This window comes from Wasmannia auropunctata, unplaced genomic scaffold (genome assembly GCF_000956235.1).
Source record: "Wasmannia auropunctata unplaced genomic scaffold, wasmannia.A_1.0 LD335988.1, whole genome shotgun sequence".
Taxonomy (NCBI): domain Eukaryota; kingdom Metazoa; phylum Arthropoda; class Insecta; order Hymenoptera; family Formicidae; genus Wasmannia; species Wasmannia auropunctata.
This window is the reverse complement of record NW_012026902.1, coordinates 825,773-844,521: the sequence shown is the minus strand read 5'-3', so window position 1 is coordinate 844,521 and position 18,749 is coordinate 825,773. Positions and strand designations below refer to the sequence as shown.

General features: G+C 41.4%; 3 protein-coding genes and 1 long non-coding RNA gene across 13 annotated transcripts; 3 read left to right on the top strand and 1 right to left on the bottom strand.

Annotated features, from left to right (window-relative positions):
* The first annotated feature begins 100 nt into the window (after nucleotides 1-100).
* On the top strand, nucleotides 101-1,511 carry LOC105454143 (microtubule-associated protein 10-like). 3 transcript variants are annotated; one of them, XM_011696548.1, is made up of 4 exons: nucleotides 101-425; nucleotides 489-615; nucleotides 682-895; nucleotides 1,003-1,511. In XM_011696548.1, the coding sequence occupies exons 2-4, from the start codon at nucleotides 502-504 to the stop codon at nucleotides 1,491-1,493; spliced, it is 819 nt and encodes a 272-aa protein (XP_011694850.1). In that variant the 5' UTR covers nucleotides 101-425; nucleotides 489-501; the 3' UTR covers nucleotides 1,494-1,511. The 3 variants fall into 3 exon arrangements, with proteins under 3 accessions (XP_011694850.1, XP_011694847.1, XP_011694848.1); XM_011696546.1 differs by having other exon boundaries at nucleotides 103-394; XM_011696545.1 differs by having other exon boundaries at nucleotides 102-615.
* Nucleotides 1,512-1,571: 60 nt separating this feature from the next.
* LOC105454142 lies at nucleotides 1,572-4,889 on the top strand. 2 transcript variants are annotated; one of them, XM_011696544.1, is made up of 6 exons: nucleotides 1,572-1,641; nucleotides 1,721-2,146; nucleotides 2,487-2,597; nucleotides 2,817-3,047; nucleotides 3,166-3,420; nucleotides 3,626-4,889. In XM_011696544.1, exons 2-6 carry the CDS (start codon nucleotides 2,042-2,044, stop codon nucleotides 4,826-4,828), a joined length of 1,905 nt encoding a protein of 634 aa, XP_011694846.1. In that variant the 5' UTR covers nucleotides 1,572-1,641; nucleotides 1,721-2,041; the 3' UTR covers nucleotides 4,829-4,889. The 2 variants fall into 2 exon arrangements, with proteins under 2 accessions (XP_011694846.1, XP_011694845.1); XM_011696543.1 differs by having other exon boundaries at nucleotides 3,166-3,423.
* Nucleotides 4,890-5,586: 697 nt separating this feature from the next.
* LOC105454140 (1-acylglycerophosphocholine O-acyltransferase 1) lies at nucleotides 5,587-17,454 on the bottom strand. Of its 7 annotated transcripts, none has more exons than XM_011696536.1 (13): nucleotides 17,382-17,454; nucleotides 17,134-17,297; nucleotides 16,520-16,851; nucleotides 13,563-13,708; nucleotides 11,273-11,490; nucleotides 9,039-9,151; nucleotides 8,363-8,517; nucleotides 8,124-8,261; nucleotides 7,917-8,042; nucleotides 7,696-7,840; nucleotides 7,495-7,593; nucleotides 7,258-7,402; nucleotides 5,587-6,913 (listed from the first exon to the last, which is right to left on the bottom strand). In XM_011696536.1, exons 3-13 carry the CDS (start codon nucleotides 16,643-16,645, stop codon nucleotides 6,828-6,830), a joined length of 1,497 nt encoding a protein of 498 aa, XP_011694838.1. In that variant the 5' UTR covers nucleotides 16,646-16,851; nucleotides 17,134-17,297; nucleotides 17,382-17,454; the 3' UTR covers nucleotides 5,587-6,827. The 7 variants fall into 7 exon arrangements, 6 of the variants coding, with proteins under 6 accessions (XP_011694838.1, XP_011694839.1, XP_011694841.1 ...); XM_011696537.1 differs by having other exon boundaries at nucleotides 17,134-17,294; nucleotides 17,382-17,397; XR_974954.1 differs by lacking the exons at nucleotides 17,134-17,297; nucleotides 17,382-17,454 and having other exon boundaries at nucleotides 5,587-6,504; nucleotides 6,674-6,913; nucleotides 16,520-16,955.
* On the top strand, nucleotides 14,373-15,001 carry LOC105454141. Its single transcript, XR_974955.1, has 2 exons — nucleotides 14,373-14,461; nucleotides 14,531-15,001. It is a non-coding gene; the product is annotated as an uncharacterized LOC105454141 (long non-coding RNA).
* Nucleotides 17,455-18,749: the final 1,295 nt, after the last annotated feature.

Genomic DNA, 18,749 nt, shown 5'->3' with positions numbered 1-18,749 from the left:
TTCTTTTTACCAATATCGCAATAAGCATAATAAAATTCTTTTATTAAATATCGCAATAAGCATAATAAAAAATATTATAGGGATAAATTATATAAATCGAATAGATAATCGAATCGATTAGATAAATCGAATTCAAATAAATTACTTTTGCCTATTATGTTCTCCTTTGACTATTATATTCCCCTAATATCGAGAACTTAGCTTATGAATTACAAATTCGCGAGAATGCGAATTTGTAATTTACTTCACTACAACTTGTATAATTGTCAACCTAAAAATTTGTGTATCAATGGCAATCAAAATTAATTAGTGTTATAAACAATAATTAAATAAAAATTGCTAGTGTGTTCTATAATTAACGACAAATTTATCGATTTTCCATTAAAAGAGACAAGTAAACATAAAATAAAGATAAAAGAAACAATGTAAAATATATATGATACATTAATCGCAATCTCTTAAATATCTAAATATTAAATATCTGACAGAAAAAGAAACTAAATGGAAGGAGAGTTACTGATTTTGATAGAATTATTAATTGATACAGTCAATATTCCTACAATACGGGCAATCTACGATGAAATATTGCCGGCCAAAACATGCGTCTCGTTTCAAGTAAAAACTCTATACTTATTAATCCGTTTATTAACTTGTTAATATTGTATCTAATAATCATTATAGATATTAAACTTGCCTCCTATCAATATCTATCAAGAAACGCCAACAGAGACTTGCGCCTGTCCCGACAGTGGATCGCAAGTCTTCAAAAAGGGCAAATCCTGCTTGTTTGCTCTTTCAGATAATGTCTTAAAGAAACCATTGTGCAACTTTCCCATAACAATGTCCGTTTATAAAGAACTACCTCCAGGAGTTTTGCCGGACGTAATGCTAATCGGTTTGCAAATTTTTACTTTCATTTTATTACTTTTTTTTTCAACATTACATTCTAATCGGAAGATTGGAATTTTACCAAAAACTGTAAAGATATATTCTTTGATGTAGGAACTCACCAGATCCAACTTCACGGCCTCATGAATTCTCTGCTGAGCATGTATCTCTCTGAGCACAGTAATCCGTGCAAAACAATGAAGAACGCTTTTAAAATTACTACAGCGACAGGACAACATGTGGGCGAAGTCACAGTCTTCATTCGCGCTTCGTGCTTCGGCAAGAAGATCGTCACGCAATTTCAGCTTCCTCGCAACAGGGAACCCTATCTTTTCAAGGGCGTCGACAACGGTCCTATGTATCAATGCAAGAGAGTCACTTCCGCTACGGACAGACAACAGATAAGTTGCATCTGCTCCCCCAAGAAAACTGGCGACGGCAGCGGGGAAGCCGCAATAATTCGCTATTCTGCCGACGAACGCCGGCGAAAAGAACGATTCGAGGATACCAAAAAAGATAAATGTTCACCGTGTTGTCGCGGTGCGCGAGATATCAAGAGTAAGGAAATTGTTAGAAAATGTGGCTGCATCGTTAAAAAAGAATGAACGTGTAATTGCGTCCAGCCAAATATCAAATATTCAACATGAATATTTGACATTTGAGAGAATGAAGCTCAGAATATTGCTAAAAGCCAACGGATGAAAAATTCAGAACTCTAGACGTTCAATAGCGAAGGCTTTCAGCCAATCATCGGTAACCGTCGCATCGTTTCGATCATCCTCCAACATCCACGCGCTCCTGCGTATTTAAATCTTCGTTTATTCCTGTCCAGTGTCGCGGGGGGCGCCGTGATGGCACCAGAGGGATGCGACTACACAGAAGGAAGGGAGGCCCGGTCGACGACACCACCGCTCTCATCCCCGCCTCACCCCTTACCACGCTGCGGGGTGCTAGGCCGATATTGTCGCGTCTGCGCGATGTACAAGACAGTCGGACTGGACGGCTCCGCGGCAGAGAGACGTGCCGTCGCGGCGTCGTGTGGCGTCGGGACGCGTGTTAACTCCTCGCCGATCTTGGTGGAGGCGCCTGACCGTGGTGTTGATGGCACCCCGGCGACAATCCGGATGCTCATCACGGACGTCCTCGCGCGATCATGAACAGCTCGCCGCAGAACACGAGTACCACCGGCACCGGACAACGGCGGACAGCCGGTGTCGATAACAGCGACGAGGAAGAATGGAGCGGCGTCGTTGAATGTGTAATTACCCTCGAGTTGCTTTTGCCTACTCTCACGCCCCGCGCCCCGCGATCACCCAATTAAACCGAGAAGAAAATGAACGAATTGTTATTCGTACTAACGTATCGTCGGCTTAATCCAAACGTTCATTTGATTTTTAATTTGATATCTGTACACCCTTCCCCTTATCTGTCGTCATTTTTAGAGATCGCACGAATTTCGCCTCAATTATCAAGCATGACGACGCTTGCTATAATTTTTTTTTCATTTATCAAATCTGTTACAAGCTGCGTGCGTAAAATAGACTCAAATGCATTATAAAATCTATAATCCTACAGATAAGCATTTCTTTTCTCTTTAGGCTGTTCTTGAAAGAACCAAGTCCGATAGAGTTGCACGCGCTGACGAAGACAGACGTCGCCGGACGATCATTGTCGAGAAGAAGAACGGCACGTACGGTTTCACGTTGCAGGTGATGCTGATTTGTTACTGCAGATATAAGAAACGTGATATCTCGATCCTTCTAACGGAGTCTGCGAACCGCTCGTTCTATTCTAATAAAAATATCCGCGTAATCTGAAGCCCTAAACATACAACGAAAACAAATTAAGCGTATTAAATGTATTTCATTTACAAATATGTCTCGAATGTCTCAGCATACTGATAAATTAGATCTTGATCGATTTGACAGAGCTACGGGATACACTACAAGAGGGAGCAGGAAATAGAGATGGTAACTTACGTGGATTACGTGGAATATGACGGGCCAGCATTCAAAGCTGGTATGCGGGAGGGTGACGTGATACTGTCAATAAACGGCCACGAGATGGACAGGGCCGATCACAAAACCCTGGTGAACTTCATCAAGAACTGCGATACCAGAATGCGAATGGTCGTGTCCTTCGAAGATTGCGTCAGAAAGGTGAGCGAACTCCGGTTGTCGATGACGGTTTTCTTGCAATTTCAACGCGCGATCCTTTCGTGATCTGCACGACATTGTAAAATGAATTTCAGTAGACTAAACGTATAGACGATTCCAGGTCGAATTACACATGCGTTACATCGAATTACAACGCGCTCTTCAATCTCGCCTGAGCGAACTGGAGAGACTGTGCGAAAAAGAGCGGTCTATTCTAATGGGACGATGGAAGACCCATTCACTGCCAGCGCGGAAAAGAACACCTAACAACATCGGCACTAATCCCAGTCAACCATCGCCCTCTTCTAGCTTCAATTCTTCCACAATTCAGTGCTGTCGGCCGGCAACCTCCAGCGAACATCTTCTGCTTTATAACGTGGTAGCCGCTATTTATATTTCTGTAATAAGAATCAAAATATCGGTGCGACACATATAAAGGAAAATTTTCAAACATTTTATAATAATTTTCGTAATCATATTTCATAATTATTTCTGCAATTACATAATTATACGATAATATTTTATAATCGTTTCTACATTAGAGCGATTCAGATCAATTTGAACATTGATATATTTTCCAGTTCGCGGACGGGCGACCGTGTCTTATACCACGCAGCGCCGCTTGCCTCGTGACAGTTGGACCGCCTCGTTCTCGCAGCGATCATCATCACTTCCTCTCCAAGATATCGAGCGAATCTGCGGTGACCTCCTTGCGCCACAGTTATCACCAGGCGAACGGTATGATGGGCACACCTGCAAAGAGTAAATCTCACAAGCAGTCCTGCCAGCAGCAGCAACAGCAATCGTCCGCCGCTGGTGAAGGACCGTCGTTACACTCGACTCCTCAGAATAATCTCTGCGTCGCTTGTATCTCCAGCGCGAATCGTCGCCGAGAGCAATCCGACAGCGTTAGCCTAGATGCTTATGATCTCGCCAGCCCCTGCTGCGACCCGAATTGCGTGCCTAGTCGCCGACGTCGCGAGAAGCAACGACGTGCCCGCAATGAGCAGGCTCTCCATCAACAGCAGCAGCAGCAACAACAGCAGGCCAATCTGCAGCACCATCACGTTCAAGGACGAGACCAACAGTCGCAGCAGCAGCAGCAGCCTAATACTCATAGTTGCCCTCGCACGTCTGGCCATAGTCTTCACTCAATTACCAGTAGCGACGTCTCGACGACAGCCGAGAGCGTCGCTTCTTGCTCCACCAGCCTCAGCACCGATACCCTGTACTGGGACCCGAGTGTGCACCAGCGACCACCGCCGTGCCTTCAGTACGCTAAGCCTAAATCCTGGGATAATCTGACCACCAAAGCCTTCGGAGGTTACGGCTTCGGTTACGGTTATCTCGACACTGTGACCATCAAGACTCACAGCGCGGAACGTCCTGGTAAAGGGTCGCACAGCAGCGGCGGCAGCGGTACCAGCCGATCAAAGACGCCGATCGTTACCGTGCAACGAAAGAACAGCGGTGCCAGCGGCAGCACCGCGTACTCCACAGTGACGAGTTCGACGGTCAGCCGACACTTCCAGCCGACCAAGTCGACGGAGAGCCTGCTAATCCCGCCGGGGCCGTACCAGGGTGACCTCGACCAGGCGAGTCTGAGCTGCGAGTGCCTGGACGGCGGAGGCGGTGGCTCACGATTCGTTCAGTTAGACAAACACAAACGCGCCGACGAGGCAGGATACCTTCCGCCGACTCACGCACAAGTCAGACATCGACGGTCTAGTCATTCCGACGCAAAACTACGGGCTATCAATAACTCCGAAGTTACACGATTGTAATTTTCTTTAAGTATATCTTGAGTCAAGCTACATGTTAATAAAGCGTCAATATATAAATACTACTTGCGTTCTTTTTGTCTAATCGGATGGATAGAAATGGGATCACGAACGAATTGTGAACATTTTCTTCACGTGCCATGGAAACTTTGAAATCTAAGCAATTTATATCTTTAAAACATCGATTATGTTTTGAAATTTTTGTATCTTCAATTATTGAAATTGCAGATATTTTTACCCGCCACCGCTGCTGTGCATTCGTTCTTCACGTTGCTACAGTCCTTGAATTTCGTTTCAGTCGCGCTTTCGATTTGTGCTGAAAAAAAACTCATATTGCCTATTGTTACACGAAAAGAATTTTATTTTAAAATTCACCCTGTTAATCGTAGGATAATATAGCATTTCGACAAATTTTATGTAATTTTCACTATTTTTTTAATATGTGCTACAAAAAATGTACTGCAGTGCACAGTAAAAAACAGAGAAAATCCACATAAAATTTGAGGAAATACTATGTTGTCCCACGATTAACATGATTTTCAGGATAATATTTAAAGGGAAATTCTCTCCGTGTAGTCTAATATGCATATTGATATCTCCAACAAACATTTAAAAAAATTAAATTAAAAATTATTTTTAATATATAATCGTTAATCGCGTTCGTATAATACTTGTTCCATTCCATTCAACAAAATATAAATAATTTCTTTGGCTAAAAGTTATCATCTCAGTATAATAATTCAATTAACTGAAAACAAAAGTTTCGGTTCAATAAATACTGTTATTTCAACATACGTTGTAGTAAAATGTTCTATAACTCAACATATCAGTTTTTTTTTTAACTCAGAATGACCGCTAACAATGCGCGCTGTTTTAACTTTGGCCATTTCGTTCATATACAGAAATTACAAAGTGGATAATCTTTCTTTGACTATACACACATACACATATTTTCTTTCTATATACATACATACGTCTACACGTACACACATGAATGCACTTGCGCGCGCATACATAGACGGTATACACGATCGATTCGCACAATCTCTTTGTCTATTCTTACGCTTGTGTGTGTGTGTGTGTGTTTACATACGTGCCGGTTCATGGTGTGCAACAAGTATGTACACAATTTAGCGTATATGTATATCATCATGTCCCCGTGCATGATCGCATGTCTGTACATGTGCACCGAATATTGCGGTATATCGGATCACCGGTCGAAAAATAAATTATGTCGTTACCTGTTCTCCTTTTCCTCTAAATGCGCGTCCAAGCTCTACGTCGTAGATACACAAAATCCCTTCGAGCTAGCAAGAAGCTTAATGATCGGCTCACTTAACTGTATACTATATATAATATTGTGTACTGTACATCAAAAAGTGCAAGAATCGGTTTTTTTTTCGTAATTTGACACTCGTAGATCTTCAATTGAAAATGTGCCTCACAGGATCCTTGAATCTCCATATTCTAACTTATCTCTCAAATGTACAGTTCCTAAAATAGTTGCTTCTTCAGATCCTTAGGCTTTTCCATTTTCCAAACATTCGATCACAGGATCTTTCGATCTTCAAGTCTCGATATCTTCGACCTCTAGATCGTGAGATCCTCGAATCTTTAAATTCTCGGCATCTAGGATACGTCGCGTATCTTTGGATTTTCACATCCGCGGATTCTAGAACCTTCATAACTAAATTAATTGATGAATTATCAAATCTAAAATCATTTAGAATCCTCGAATCTTAGAATTTTAGGTTCCTACTTAAAATTCTAAGTCGCTAAATTCTCGACTTCTTCTAATTTACGGGATTATAGGAAAGACACGGGCTAGCTGTCTAAATTGCCGCTTACGTGCAACTGCAGCTTCCGCAGACGACAAAAGTTTTGCTTTAAAATCCTCGAAGCATCTTGGATACGTTTCTCATACGGGAGTGGAGCAGATGGGACTAAGGAAAGGCCTGCCTCGATGATCTCTAGAAGAATCATCGGGCTCTAGAAGACACTTTCAAATGGCCTTCTTCGCGCTTTCGTTACTCGCGGCGAATAAATGCCCGTACTCCGTTCGGTTCGACAGTTGCGTCAGAACATCGTCTGCAAGAAATAAATAGACTTGAATAAAAGATTCTCACCTCGCGATATATTAAGACGCCTGTTTTCTCACAGCAACCACATCGGTTTATAATTATGTCAGAAACGACGAATCATGTGATATTTTTTCTTATACTATACGTTACAAATAAATTGGTTTTTTTTCGTACGTCATCACTCGAATTCGCTAATATAAATTGTGAGAAAGTATATGAAAAACTTTTCCTTTCAGTCATGTTAATAAATACGTATAACTTTCTTTTTTAACACTGAATATAGCTGCGATGAAGAAACAGGAACGTCAAACGTTGAGACAAAATAAATATCTCGTGATCAAAAGTGTTTACCAAAGCTCACTGTGCAAGCGTTCATGTCGCTTCTGGCGTGCTGAAAAATCCTGTCGGATTCCTCCGGTTGTATGCGTATCGATAACCTCAAGGCTTTCCTGAGTTCCGATTGGGTCAAACGCGTCGGTGTTTTCGAGCCGCATATCTATGGCACAATGTGATCGTGTAAAAATAAAAAGTTTACATGTATATTCTATGTACATACGATAGACTTATACTTAAACAGTCCGCACTTACGTTGAATGCAATCTCGACCTTGTCTAGTTCGGAAGACGCGTTCGCCATCGCCAACACGGTAAAGATATACTCTTCAAGATCGATCTTTCCTTGTCCGAACTACAAAATGATATATATACGTAAGAATTCTTTTTTTTTTATTATTAAATTAATTCATATATATTACGTACAATATTTAAATTTCATGTTATATATACGGACCTTGTCGTGAATGCGAAACAGTTGTTGAGTGGTTGGATCCTTATCGTCCAATCTAAGGATCTGCGCAAACTCTTGCAGATTCACCTCGCCAAAGTTGTTCCTCTTCTTTTGGACGAGTTCTTCTTCCGTTTTCGATGCCACTAAACTATAATAGATGAATGGAATTATCTAAATTGTAACAAATTAATTATGTAACGTTTATACTATTATTCGTCACTTACCCTAATTTGTACCGAAGTTTATGGCTTTTCACGATATTGGACGCATGCGAAAGATGTAACTGATGGGCCTTTCTAATGATCCGGCAGTCGTCGTACGTGTAATCGGAAACGGGAATTTTCAGTGCCCTGTCAAAATCAAGCAAAAAATATTACCGGAGATCTTATACATTTTCAGGACTTCCGGTCCATTGTGCACAAAAAACTCACTCTGCCATAAGACGTCGTACATTATTCGCATACAGTTTGGGATCCAGTTTCTCCGCCTCGCTCGGATTATAAACGGGAAGAAATTCGATCTCGCAGCTGCTGTTTAACTGCGTTAACGTCAACCACAGTAATTTCAATCTGCAACGGATGTAAAGCAATTGATAAAGCGTGCAGTAACGAAAAACAAATAGTAAAATAAAAAGGAAGACGGAAGACGGCTCTCTTTGCTCTATACTTACGCGCCAGGGCCTTCCCACGTCCACGTTACCGTGTCCAATTTGTTGGGATACCTGATGCACACTGGTTGCACCGGTACACCGGGATAAAAGGCGCCCGATTTGAACGTAATCAAGCATGACCGGTTTGTACAGGTTCCTTCGGGAAATATCATAACCTGCGGAGAATAGTCGCGGGTCAATTGCACCAGTAGACGGCGAAGGTAGCGATTTGCGTCTTGATTGTAAGCTCGCGTGCATCTTGCACCCATGAATTATTGAGAACATCATAAAAGACTGCAACTTCCGCGAACTTTATAAACCTGAGTTCTACAAACTTTATAAACTCCGTATGAGAGTAACATGTCAATACTTCAGGGAACATATCCAAAGCAGGGAAAAAATATCACGAATGCTATTTAAACTTTTTCGAGTTACTAATAAATTTTAAAAAATATTCTCAACTGCTATGTAATATACACGCGAAACATCTTGAGAGAGAGAGAGAGAGAGAGAGAGAGAGAGAGATATCATAATGTTTATTAGTAAACGTCAGACCGGATCATAGCATGCCGCGGCGTGCGCGTTAATTCTATTTATAAATATTCTATGTATATATTTATAAAGTCTCTCCCTCTCTTACTGACGCTTACACATTTTGCATGCATAAACTTCATTAATAATTTAATATTCTGCTTACCTGCGGCCAATCCTCCTTGGAGGTAGTCCTCTCAATAATCTCCTTGATAGTATTCTGCCGAGAATTCGGATCTTCCCTCCACACGTAAACCGGCTGTGTATAGTTGATGAGTTCTGCATACATAAAAGTTGATGAGTTATCCATACGACGCGTGGATCTCACTTGAATTTATTCGAATTGATTGAGCCAATTATCTTTTATAGCTTCGTTGCATAAGAGAACTTATTTCGAAGTGATACGCTTGTAAGAAAACGTTGCGAATGATTTGCCATGATCGGTTATAATTAAAGCCGATCAGTCAATAACTACCTAAGACCGGAAACTCATTGCAACATCCTTGCGGAAACTTGCGACTGATTATTTTGCAAGTTTGCATAAGTAAACGGATCATTGTTTCGTTAAACTGCAATCAGATTGTTAAGTAACAGAATTCTTACAAGTATATCCACTCCAAAATCATTCGTTATACAATGGTGAATGGGATTCATTGATAAATATGAAACACAACGTTATTACTTCTAAAAGGATATCAATAATGTAACATTTTTGACAAATTAATATTCAACTTTCACAAAGTAATGACGATCCACAGTTGAGTGTGTTTAATTGACATTGCTATCTATACGAGACAATACAATTGCTATCTATATGCGGCAATAAAACAATAACGATACAATAATATACCGTATGTACCACATTGGACATAATAATTATCTTTTTCGTTGTGCGGTTTTGAAGTTACGGCGATCGTTAACAATGCCGATAATGCTTAAGGCCCCGAATTTTCGTTTAAAAAGATCTCACGTATTATAGTACAGGTCTCGACGACTTCAACGACTTCTCTTCAGTATGCATACCTTGACATTATTATCATTTTACTCGGCACAAGTCTAATCACGCACAAATATTCAATGTCATAAATATAATATATCTTATAAGTATAATATAACTTGAACATAAATATATCAGTAAATTTACAGAAAATAGAGAAAGCAAAAGAAACAGGAGTGTCATCACCTACTTCCGATAAACGGATTCAATCCCGACTCTCGCCTGACGATGATCGAAGGGAATCCGGTGACGTAAACGATGCCGCCGTCGATAAAGGTCGAGTGCGGCGCAAGGACCAGAATCGGGGCTTCCGTTCGGGAAGCCTGTTTCCCTCGGACCACGATTTTCATTCCGCCGGCCTGGTAAGTGAGTCGGCCCACGAAACATATCCATGGTACTAATTTTCTGCGGGTTTCAACCGACAAAGATACATGCGATGGAATCACTGAGAGTACTGGATACTGAATCTCCAAAGTATTTTAATATCGTAGTACCGACGAAGACGCGTCCACGACTTGACAGTATCGTTACGAGAGGAGAACGCGGGGATATTGCAAGAGCAAAGTGTGTCGACTATATAAACTCAAATCGTACTGCGAAAAAGGGGAAATACGTTTACGAGCGAGTAGCACGTCCGATGAACTTTCTATACGCGATCGAGCGATAGAAAAGGAACAAAAAGACAGTGAAAGCGTTTGATTGGTAATCCAAATTTCGATGATTGTTAGCGCTTCGTAGAATTTAAAATTATACACGAGCATTCCGCGCTTCCTTTTTCGTCTAATACAATACACGCGTGCCGGTATTCAACTTAGTTTCTAGCTTGACCTTTAACTTTTAGATAACATTTTGCACAATGTAAATTTATGGACAAAGATATTCAGTAATGTATCAGAGTTAACAAGTACATGTTATTCAATTAATTTAATAAAATATATTAAATTAATAAAAATTCTCCATTAATGCTCCTGTAACTTTAACCGTGACCTATTAAGTTACCTGTCAAACAAAATAAAACGCACACTGTATAAAAGCCGAGTTAGCGACAATTGTTAAAACTACCGTAGTTAGTTGCTAAAGAATAAATCCCATCCACCACATATATGCATACACAAATGTTATATGTACAATAATTAGAACAGAACATTGCGATTTTATAATACCTAATCAAGCGGAAATCTTTCGTTCCCAAGAAAAGAGGTCGCAAAACTAATTTTAAAATTTTTATTTACATATTGCACTTTGACCTTAAAATCAACAATTTTTTCTCGCAATTTCACTGACATGATCACTAATTTACTTTATTTTAAAATCAGTCTTTCTTTGAGAGAACAAAAAAAACACATTGCGACTTCTCTCTTATTAGTCAGTTTAATTCACCAAAAGACAACAATGCGACCTACTTCCAAAGAAAGGGAGGCGGCTACTCTCCGCTTTGGCAACGATGCTCGGCCCGCCAAGGTATACAACCGGAAGTGCATCGAAGAAGCTGGAATGCGGGGCGAGAGCCAGCACCGGTGCATCCTTAGTCTCCGCCTTCCGGCCCTTGACCTTCAGGTGATGAAATCCACCGCAGAGAAATAATGCCCGCATCATCCAGCAGATCACGACGCGCATGTCTCTGTTTTTAAGTGGTTTAATTTGCAATGCGCATGCACCATCGTCCGATGCAATTCTCTATCTCTACTCTCGTAAGGGAGTCTAAAATGATTAGCGAGGCTCGTATAAGCGTTCCTCGGAAAAATTAGGTTTAGTTAAAAGTTCGAAGATTCGATTTCAATCGAACGATTTGTATTTGTTTTAGCTCGTAGAGATCCTTAAATCTAGACGAGTTTCAGGAATTTGAAAAAATATTTCAACATATTCTGATGTTATTATATCGAGAACTCCTCTAGAAATTCTTTCACTCGTATACGAATTAATTAATAATGCAGCATCAATTTATGTTCTTCAAATGAGAACTGGTTCGACAGTAACACTATAATAACACTATAAATCCAAACAAATATCCGCCTCCTGAATAATTTAAAAACCTGCGATACCACTGCGTGCAATATCCAGTTAAAAGTACTTGAAAAGATTTCTTCCAGCTGAACCCGTCACAGCCTTTCATTATGGTACAAGGTCGTCTTATGGACGTTTCTTGTTGTAAGACCTTGACAGTAACGCATGACTAAATTATGAAAAAGATATAAATAAGCAATAGCACAACTTAACTCTCACCGCGGTTTTCGTTTATGTTTACTAATTTCAACAGAAAAAACAATATGAGACACTTGGACAGTTTCAGTTGCTAATTTAAGACTTAAAATTAATCAATGTTTAAAATCATAAATTGAGGAAATACGTGTTAATTTTATCTATGTCAATAAATTAGAAACACGACTGATTATCCGCAACTACAAGACACTGGTGAATTATTACAAGAGGACGGAGAACGAACCGTTTCATTTAGCACAAACATATTTTAATAGTAATAAAATCACCGACAAGGACTTTGTTAAAGGCGAAAATACAACCTTGTCTCGTACGATACGCATTTTTAATTCGCTCGCTCGCTCTCTCTCTCTCTCTCTCTCTCTCTTTCTATCATGAACAGCCATTGATCGCATTGTTTTAAAATATGATCTTCCGTGCGTTTAATTCGGATCTGCTAACAAGGGAATCTCGTAGTGTTAAATTCTAATTTTATTGTTAATGAAACTTTGTACACTTATAGCTTACGTAAATAGATGAATTTAAAAAATATCAATTGATCCATAATAAAAAAAGGTATGTTAAGTCGATAACTCGCATTTCTCGAATATAGTATACATATTATATAATATATATATATATATATATATATTATATAAGTGTACAAAGTTTCATATCAGAAAAATACAAAATTAGTATTTTTTATCATGCTTTATCTTAAAAGTTCTCTATACTTTTGTAATTTTCATCAATTACAGATAAAAGCACGCGTCTGTAGTGCTAGTGCTCTAAAAAATGGTTTAAAATAACTTACATGTAAAGCAGTTTTCAGTTTTTTTTTGTTATATCTCGAAAACTTCAAGATATCAAAAAATGTTTTATACAAAAATTTTACAGTAAAATTATATCTATTTACGTTAATATTTTAAAAAAATACTATTAACCTAAATAACTAGAGATAACTGTAAATTTTACAAAATACAACATTTTTTTATATCTCAGTTTTCAAAATATAACGAAAGAAACTGAAAACTCCTTTACAAGGGATAATTTCACCCCTTCAAACCGTTTTTATCATCAATTGATATTTTTAAAAATTCATATTATTTAAAATTCTATTCACGTAACCTATAAGTGTACAAAGTTTCATTGAAAACAAAATTTAACACTGCGAGGTTTCCTTGTAAGTACACTGTATAACTACAAGCAATAAACATCTTTGAGAAATAGTAATTCTTAATTTTTGAGAAAAATTTATAAAAGTTCTAGATTCAAGGATCTCTAAAAACGCTAACAGATCGGAGATTTACGTAACGTAGATCTGCTAATAAAGCGAAATGACACCAGCATAGAGATTAAAAAGCGACCCCGAAAGAGACAGTGTTAATATAAATAGCATGGTAGAGATAGAACTCGGAATTAGAAGTGAAAGAATGCGGAAGAGGATCGTTCTTTCTCGCCGCGATTATCCCTCCGCTTGGTTTCCTTCAAACATACCGCCTCCATCCCTTGAGAGGAGCACGTCGAAGATCCTCCTCCGACAATCCGTGTAGACCGAAGCAGGCCAATAGCCACGCCAGGATCATCAAAGTCGTGATTGCGGCTAGTCTGAACGGCAGAAGGGCGATCGTTAGGAATATCGTCTGAAACACGAAAACATCATCCCGTCAGTCGTCTCTTTCTGAAATTGGAAATTCAATTCCTACATCTATAAGCCGACTTTGAATTTGACATCGTTATATTCCGATTGTTTATCGCAAATGTAAAATCGAAGAGTCAGATAAAACAAAGTTTGATTTTTGATCCACGATTCGGAGATCTTTGCTTTGATAATTGATAACTCTATATTTTCGCTTTTATGATACTGAACAGCTGAGCGAACCCGTCAGCGTGAATACTTATTTATATCTTCGTTCCTATTTTTTTCACATTTTCGAGATTAAATTTTCCTAATTGCAGTAGTTGCAACGCAATCGCCACATATTAAACGTATTCTAAATATTGCGTAGACGTTAACATTTAAAATGTATTAAAAAAATTCATTCCAGGCGTAACACGTTAAAAGATACATTAAATCGGACGGAATGTCCTCGCAGTATCGCAGTAAAAATGGGTCACGCAGGTAAGTAATTGGCTCTCGGACGAACTTATCGTTTGTCTCACGCGGTCAAGGTTACGACACGTCCACCAGAAGGCTTCGGCTACCCGTCTCGCAAAACGAAGGAGAAAGAAAGAATGAAGAGCAGAAAGGAGATGGGATGCGAGTACCGTTCGTTATGTTTTGCTGTTCCGTTAGGCGTACAACCAGCCGTGCTTTGGCCGTATTTTAGCCTATCTCGTCTCACGTTGCTGAATAGGACTCGAGACTTGACGCGACGGATGTGTGACGTACAAAAGTAAGCCGGGTACCGAGAATATATCTATCGGATTTACGTGTTATGAAATAAATATTATTCTCGACCCAGATCGAAATGCGATTGCTTGTGACATAATTTTCCTGCGAGCACAAAAGTGACTGAAAATTAGGTCAATGGATTAGAGAAGAAACTGAAGACGAACTTCGCACGTAGATGTATCAAAACGAGAATGTCTGAAGTAAAATTTTTAAGGAAGAACAATAGGAGCGCTCGATCCGAATTACTCTGATCGGATATCACGCAGATAGTAAAACGAAGAAAGCCTTCCACACATCCGTCATGCGCTGATTTTCGTGTAGAAAGTTGTTGCGGACGTAACTGTAAATCCTAAGGGCCGCATTGCACTATCTTGCGCTAGAAAATTGTACGTTACATTAATACGGTACAATCTGTAATTATTCAGAACATGTTACAGTTTATAAAGCGAAATGAGTAAGATGAGAGAGTAAAAGGAGAGCGAATGTGACACGAATTAAAAAAAGAAAATACAAATTCGTCGATTTTCTCAGATTCTCGAAACGATATTCCAGTTTAAATCCCGTTAGTAACGATGCCGTTCTTCATTCACTCGCCACATCTAGAATGCGGGGCTTTCTACGCGCGTTCGAGACCTCACTCGGTGTTTTAACAAGAGAAAGCATCGGTCCACGAAGGAGCCGCTATTCGCATCGTGTTTAACGGCTAGAAAAGCGTAAGCTGCAACTTTAATGGCTCACAAAATACGTGAATGACCAAAAAAAAAAAAAGTCAGCGACCCAGTTTTTCGCAATGCCTAAACTAGAACACACGAAAGAAACGGGTTTAACGAGTGCAAGAAGCATTTTTTGTTCTCTAATCGTTAACAATCCCGACTAATTAGACGCGATAGTTCAGGTCTTTAAATTTAAGAAATCTGAACACAGATGAAATCTGCGCGTATAAGGAAAGTGAGATCTTGTTTACATAAAAATAAGCGCGTTACGCAAATGTACAAATTGACACGTCTCGGCCTCGATGATGCCGAAGCAGGTAGGATTTGGGGAAGCATAATGATCACGTTCGACAACCAAACAAGGGGGAGGGGGAGATACACAGTACCCTATGTTAAACTTTCGCAAATTAGGCATCGGAGCATCTAACTCAAGTGTACCCGATCGCTCGATGATGACCTTGTTCATGGTTAACGCACGTGACTAACATTCGTATCGCGTTTTCGCGTTGGAAACCTAACGGCGCGACAACGTGCCGAGGAAAGTGGGGCGGAAATTATACGGCGATCAGGCGCACGCCTCTCGCGCGCCGTGGACCATCGGGCGTGATGACAATCCGGCCGTAAATCCCTTTATCCGGAAAAACGGCAAGCCGCTGGGGCGTCGAATGCAATGAACGGGCACGTAAATTGGCGGCACGACCTGGCCGATTCCCGCCGCGCCGTGAAAGTCGCCGCCGCGGCCAACTTGAGGAAAAACCGGCCTGCGCTGTGCCCCGCGCGATATCTCCTCGCGGCCGTCCCGCGCGCGAATGTGTTTTCTTTCGCATTATATTACCTCCTGCGTCCCTATTTCGCCACAGTCTGAAATTGCAATGCAATTTTATATAACGGTGACAATCATTACATGTATTGTTACATCCAAATTATGCCCGTGCCGTTATCGCTCAATTCGGAACTGGAAGTAGAGGATATTTGAATCATTGAAGAAAAACAGTCTTCTCAACTCTTCCAAAGAATGTAATCATTTACCTAAATTTCAAGTTCGTCGCACGATCGAATTATTTCGTCAACGTCGATCATCGAGCCATTTTTTTATCGGCCTGCATCCAATCGCGTACGAGCGCGGAGCCTGCGAAATTCCGCGTAAAACTGCAAAAACAATTGCAACACTCACGCGCACTTTCTCGACACCGCGATCGAAGCACACCCGTTTCACGGGCCACGACGACGGCGGCGGCGGCGGCGGTGGCGGCATCCCCTAAAATGCAATCGCACCGAGCATCGATCCCGGGCGGGGGAAGAGGGGGGGAGAGGAGGGAAGGAAGCCGTTCTCGAGAGATACTGACCTTGAGCTTCTCGTAGGTCGAGCCGAGCTCGAGCCGATGCACGAAGGGGTTGAGAATGTCGGTGCCGAGGGAGGCGCCGTCGATGTCGTCGACGTTCGACCGCTCGTTCCTCGCGCTCCCGTTCATCGTGGCGAGGAACGGTAGGGAACACCAAACTCCGACAAACTCGCCCGAGACTCCCCGGGGATGGGGTCCGCGCGGATGTCCCACGACGACCGGACCTTCCCTCGCGGTTAGGAAGAGCGGGACAACACAAGTGTGACACGACCTCGTACTACGACGAGAGGACGACGTATCGCGTTCAGCGCTGGCGCACGTACCACGCACCCCTCCTGCGTGCGAAAGGGTTAACGGTCAACGGTAGACTGCGCGCTACCCGGACACGCGCCACCTCGAGCGCTCCGGCGCCTCCTCCTGCCCGATTACGCGCCAACGAGCGCGGAGTGAACGAGCGAGCGAGCGAGCGCCGCCGTCGTCGGCGCCGAGCGATGCCGACGACCCGATTAGCGCTGCTTGCCCGATGCTGCGCGAGGATTCAGCGCCGAGAGACGAGAGCTCGCACGAACTAGTCCTTTCACGTTCGTTAATCGTTTATCGGGAAATATGACACTGACCGACAAAAACGGGGCGACGGACTGGTCCTCCTCCTCCTCCGAATGTCTCGATAAGCGGTTGCAATTTGAATCCTTCGGCTATCGCTCCATCTGTTTTTCATCTCCCAAGCCTCGCCATATAGTCGCCATAAATCAAACGATACGCCGCATTTTTCTAGATCCTTCTAAAGAATTTCCCAGCGTACGCGGGATTATTATTAATTTTATTCGTCGAAAATAATTAATAGTCTAAATTGTGCGAAATGTACCTGCCAACAACGCGCATCAATTGTTTCCTTCTCGGAAGCCTCCGTTTTTTTGTCTCGGAAAGCTCCGTGGAGCGATTTCCATGAACCTGCGGAGCGCGGACTGCGGAGCGTCAATTTGCTATGTTACTAATTACTGTTACGCAACAGAGGGCGCGACTTAATCGGCACTGCAGTTGCTCGTCGCACCAAAATTTTTGACTACCTTATTGCGATTCAGCGTTTCGCTGGAAATCTTTCTTTCTGTGTCGAACGACGAGAAGATGAGTCCATCCGTGTTGTCCGTGTTGACAGAGTACCACCAGGTGTTGCTCGACAAGTTAATCGCCGATTAAGTTAACCGGGACTTGATTGAAACCACCTAGATTACTTTGGCGATTTTTCAACGACCGCGACTTCGACCAAACGGCGATTAACGAGGTTATCTTATTTGTATTATTATTTCATTAACGATAGACATGTTTATGAGAATCTTTTGTTGTTTGGAATATATATATACATATATGTAGAAAAAGAATGGATTTTCGGAATTAATTATATATATATATATCTATATTATATTTCGAGATTCTGACCGCTTGAAGCAATTCTGCCAGTTGAATTAATCGCCGCGAATCGCCGGAATTAATTAAAGTCGCGCTTTCATCGTCGAAAACTTTGAAATGTCCGATATTCGGAATGATCTCGCGTCGTCACATCTGCCGCTTCGGTGGGTCGAAGTATCGATCTTACCTCTCCGCGAGAGTATTTTACGTATGTACCATACCTGTTCTATCTCGCGCGAACACCGCGCTCCCCTCATTACCGGTCGTCACTGTCGGAATCGGGAATACCGACGAGGGCCCCCGCGCGTTCTATGAAAATCCGTTATCATGCACTACTACGCGCAGTGCGCACGACACGGCGAAAGGCACTAATCGCGGTCGTTATTATTTTATCTTCGCGAGCGAGCCGGAAGTACTTGCGCGAATCTCAAGATCGTTTGTCTACTTTGCGAGGTAATTTTATCGATCAATAGCATTACGAAACTCATGTTGTTCCTGATTGACGGATAGACTGTACCGTGTACGCGGAAGGATGTTGATCGAGATAAGATGATAAGAGTTAACCTCGACCGCGAGCCCTCCATTAACTTAATCAGTGATTTACTTATCTTTTGTATTTCAGTAATTAATCTTTTGTCGTTTATACATGGAAAGAAAGATTGTTTGGAAGGACGAATATATATATATATAGTCGGGAATTTTGCAATAAGCGGTTCTGCCGGTTGAATTAATCGCCGATTAAGTTAATCGGAGTTTGGTTGAAGTCGTTCCAAGGTTAAGAGACGCTTACCGGCGTCCGAACGTCGAGTAAAAGCAATTCTTGAAT

Excerpts from the sequence above, each read along its gene's own strand:
- LOC105454143 (XM_011696548.1), top strand. The coding sequence starts at position 502 with ATGGAAGGAGAGTTACTGATTTTGATAGAATTATTAATTGATACAGTC. Across the intron at positions 616-681 it reads AAACATGCGTCTCGTTTCAA|ATATTAAACTTGCCTCCTAT; the intron begins GTAAAAACTCTA and ends TAATCATTATAG. Across the intron at positions 896-1,002 it reads GCCGGACGTAATGCTAATCG|GAACTCACCAGATCCAACTT; the intron begins GTTTGCAAATTT and ends TCTTTGATGTAG.
- LOC105454142 (XM_011696543.1), top strand. The coding sequence starts at position 2,042 with ATGAACAGCTCGCCGCAGAACACGAGTACCACCGGCACCGGACAACGG. Across the intron at positions 2,598-2,816 it reads CGTACGGTTTCACGTTGCAG|AGCTACGGGATACACTACAA; the intron begins GTGATGCTGATT and ends TCGATTTGACAG. Across the intron at positions 3,048-3,165 it reads TCGAAGATTGCGTCAGAAAG|GTCGAATTACACATGCGTTA; the intron begins GTGAGCGAACTC and ends AGACGATTCCAG.
- LOC105454140 (XM_011696536.1), bottom strand. The coding sequence starts at position 16,645 with ATGAACGGGAGCGCGAGGAACGAGCGGTCGAACGTCGACGACATCGAC. Across the intron at positions 8,262-8,362 it reads ACGTGGGAAGGCCCTGGCGC|ATTGAAATTACTGTGGTTGA; the intron begins GTAAGTATAGAG and ends CATCCGTTGCAG. Across the intron at positions 8,043-8,123 it reads GTACGACGTCTTATGGCAGA|GGCACTGAAAATTCCCGTTT; the intron begins GTGAGTTTTTTG and ends TGATTTTGACAG.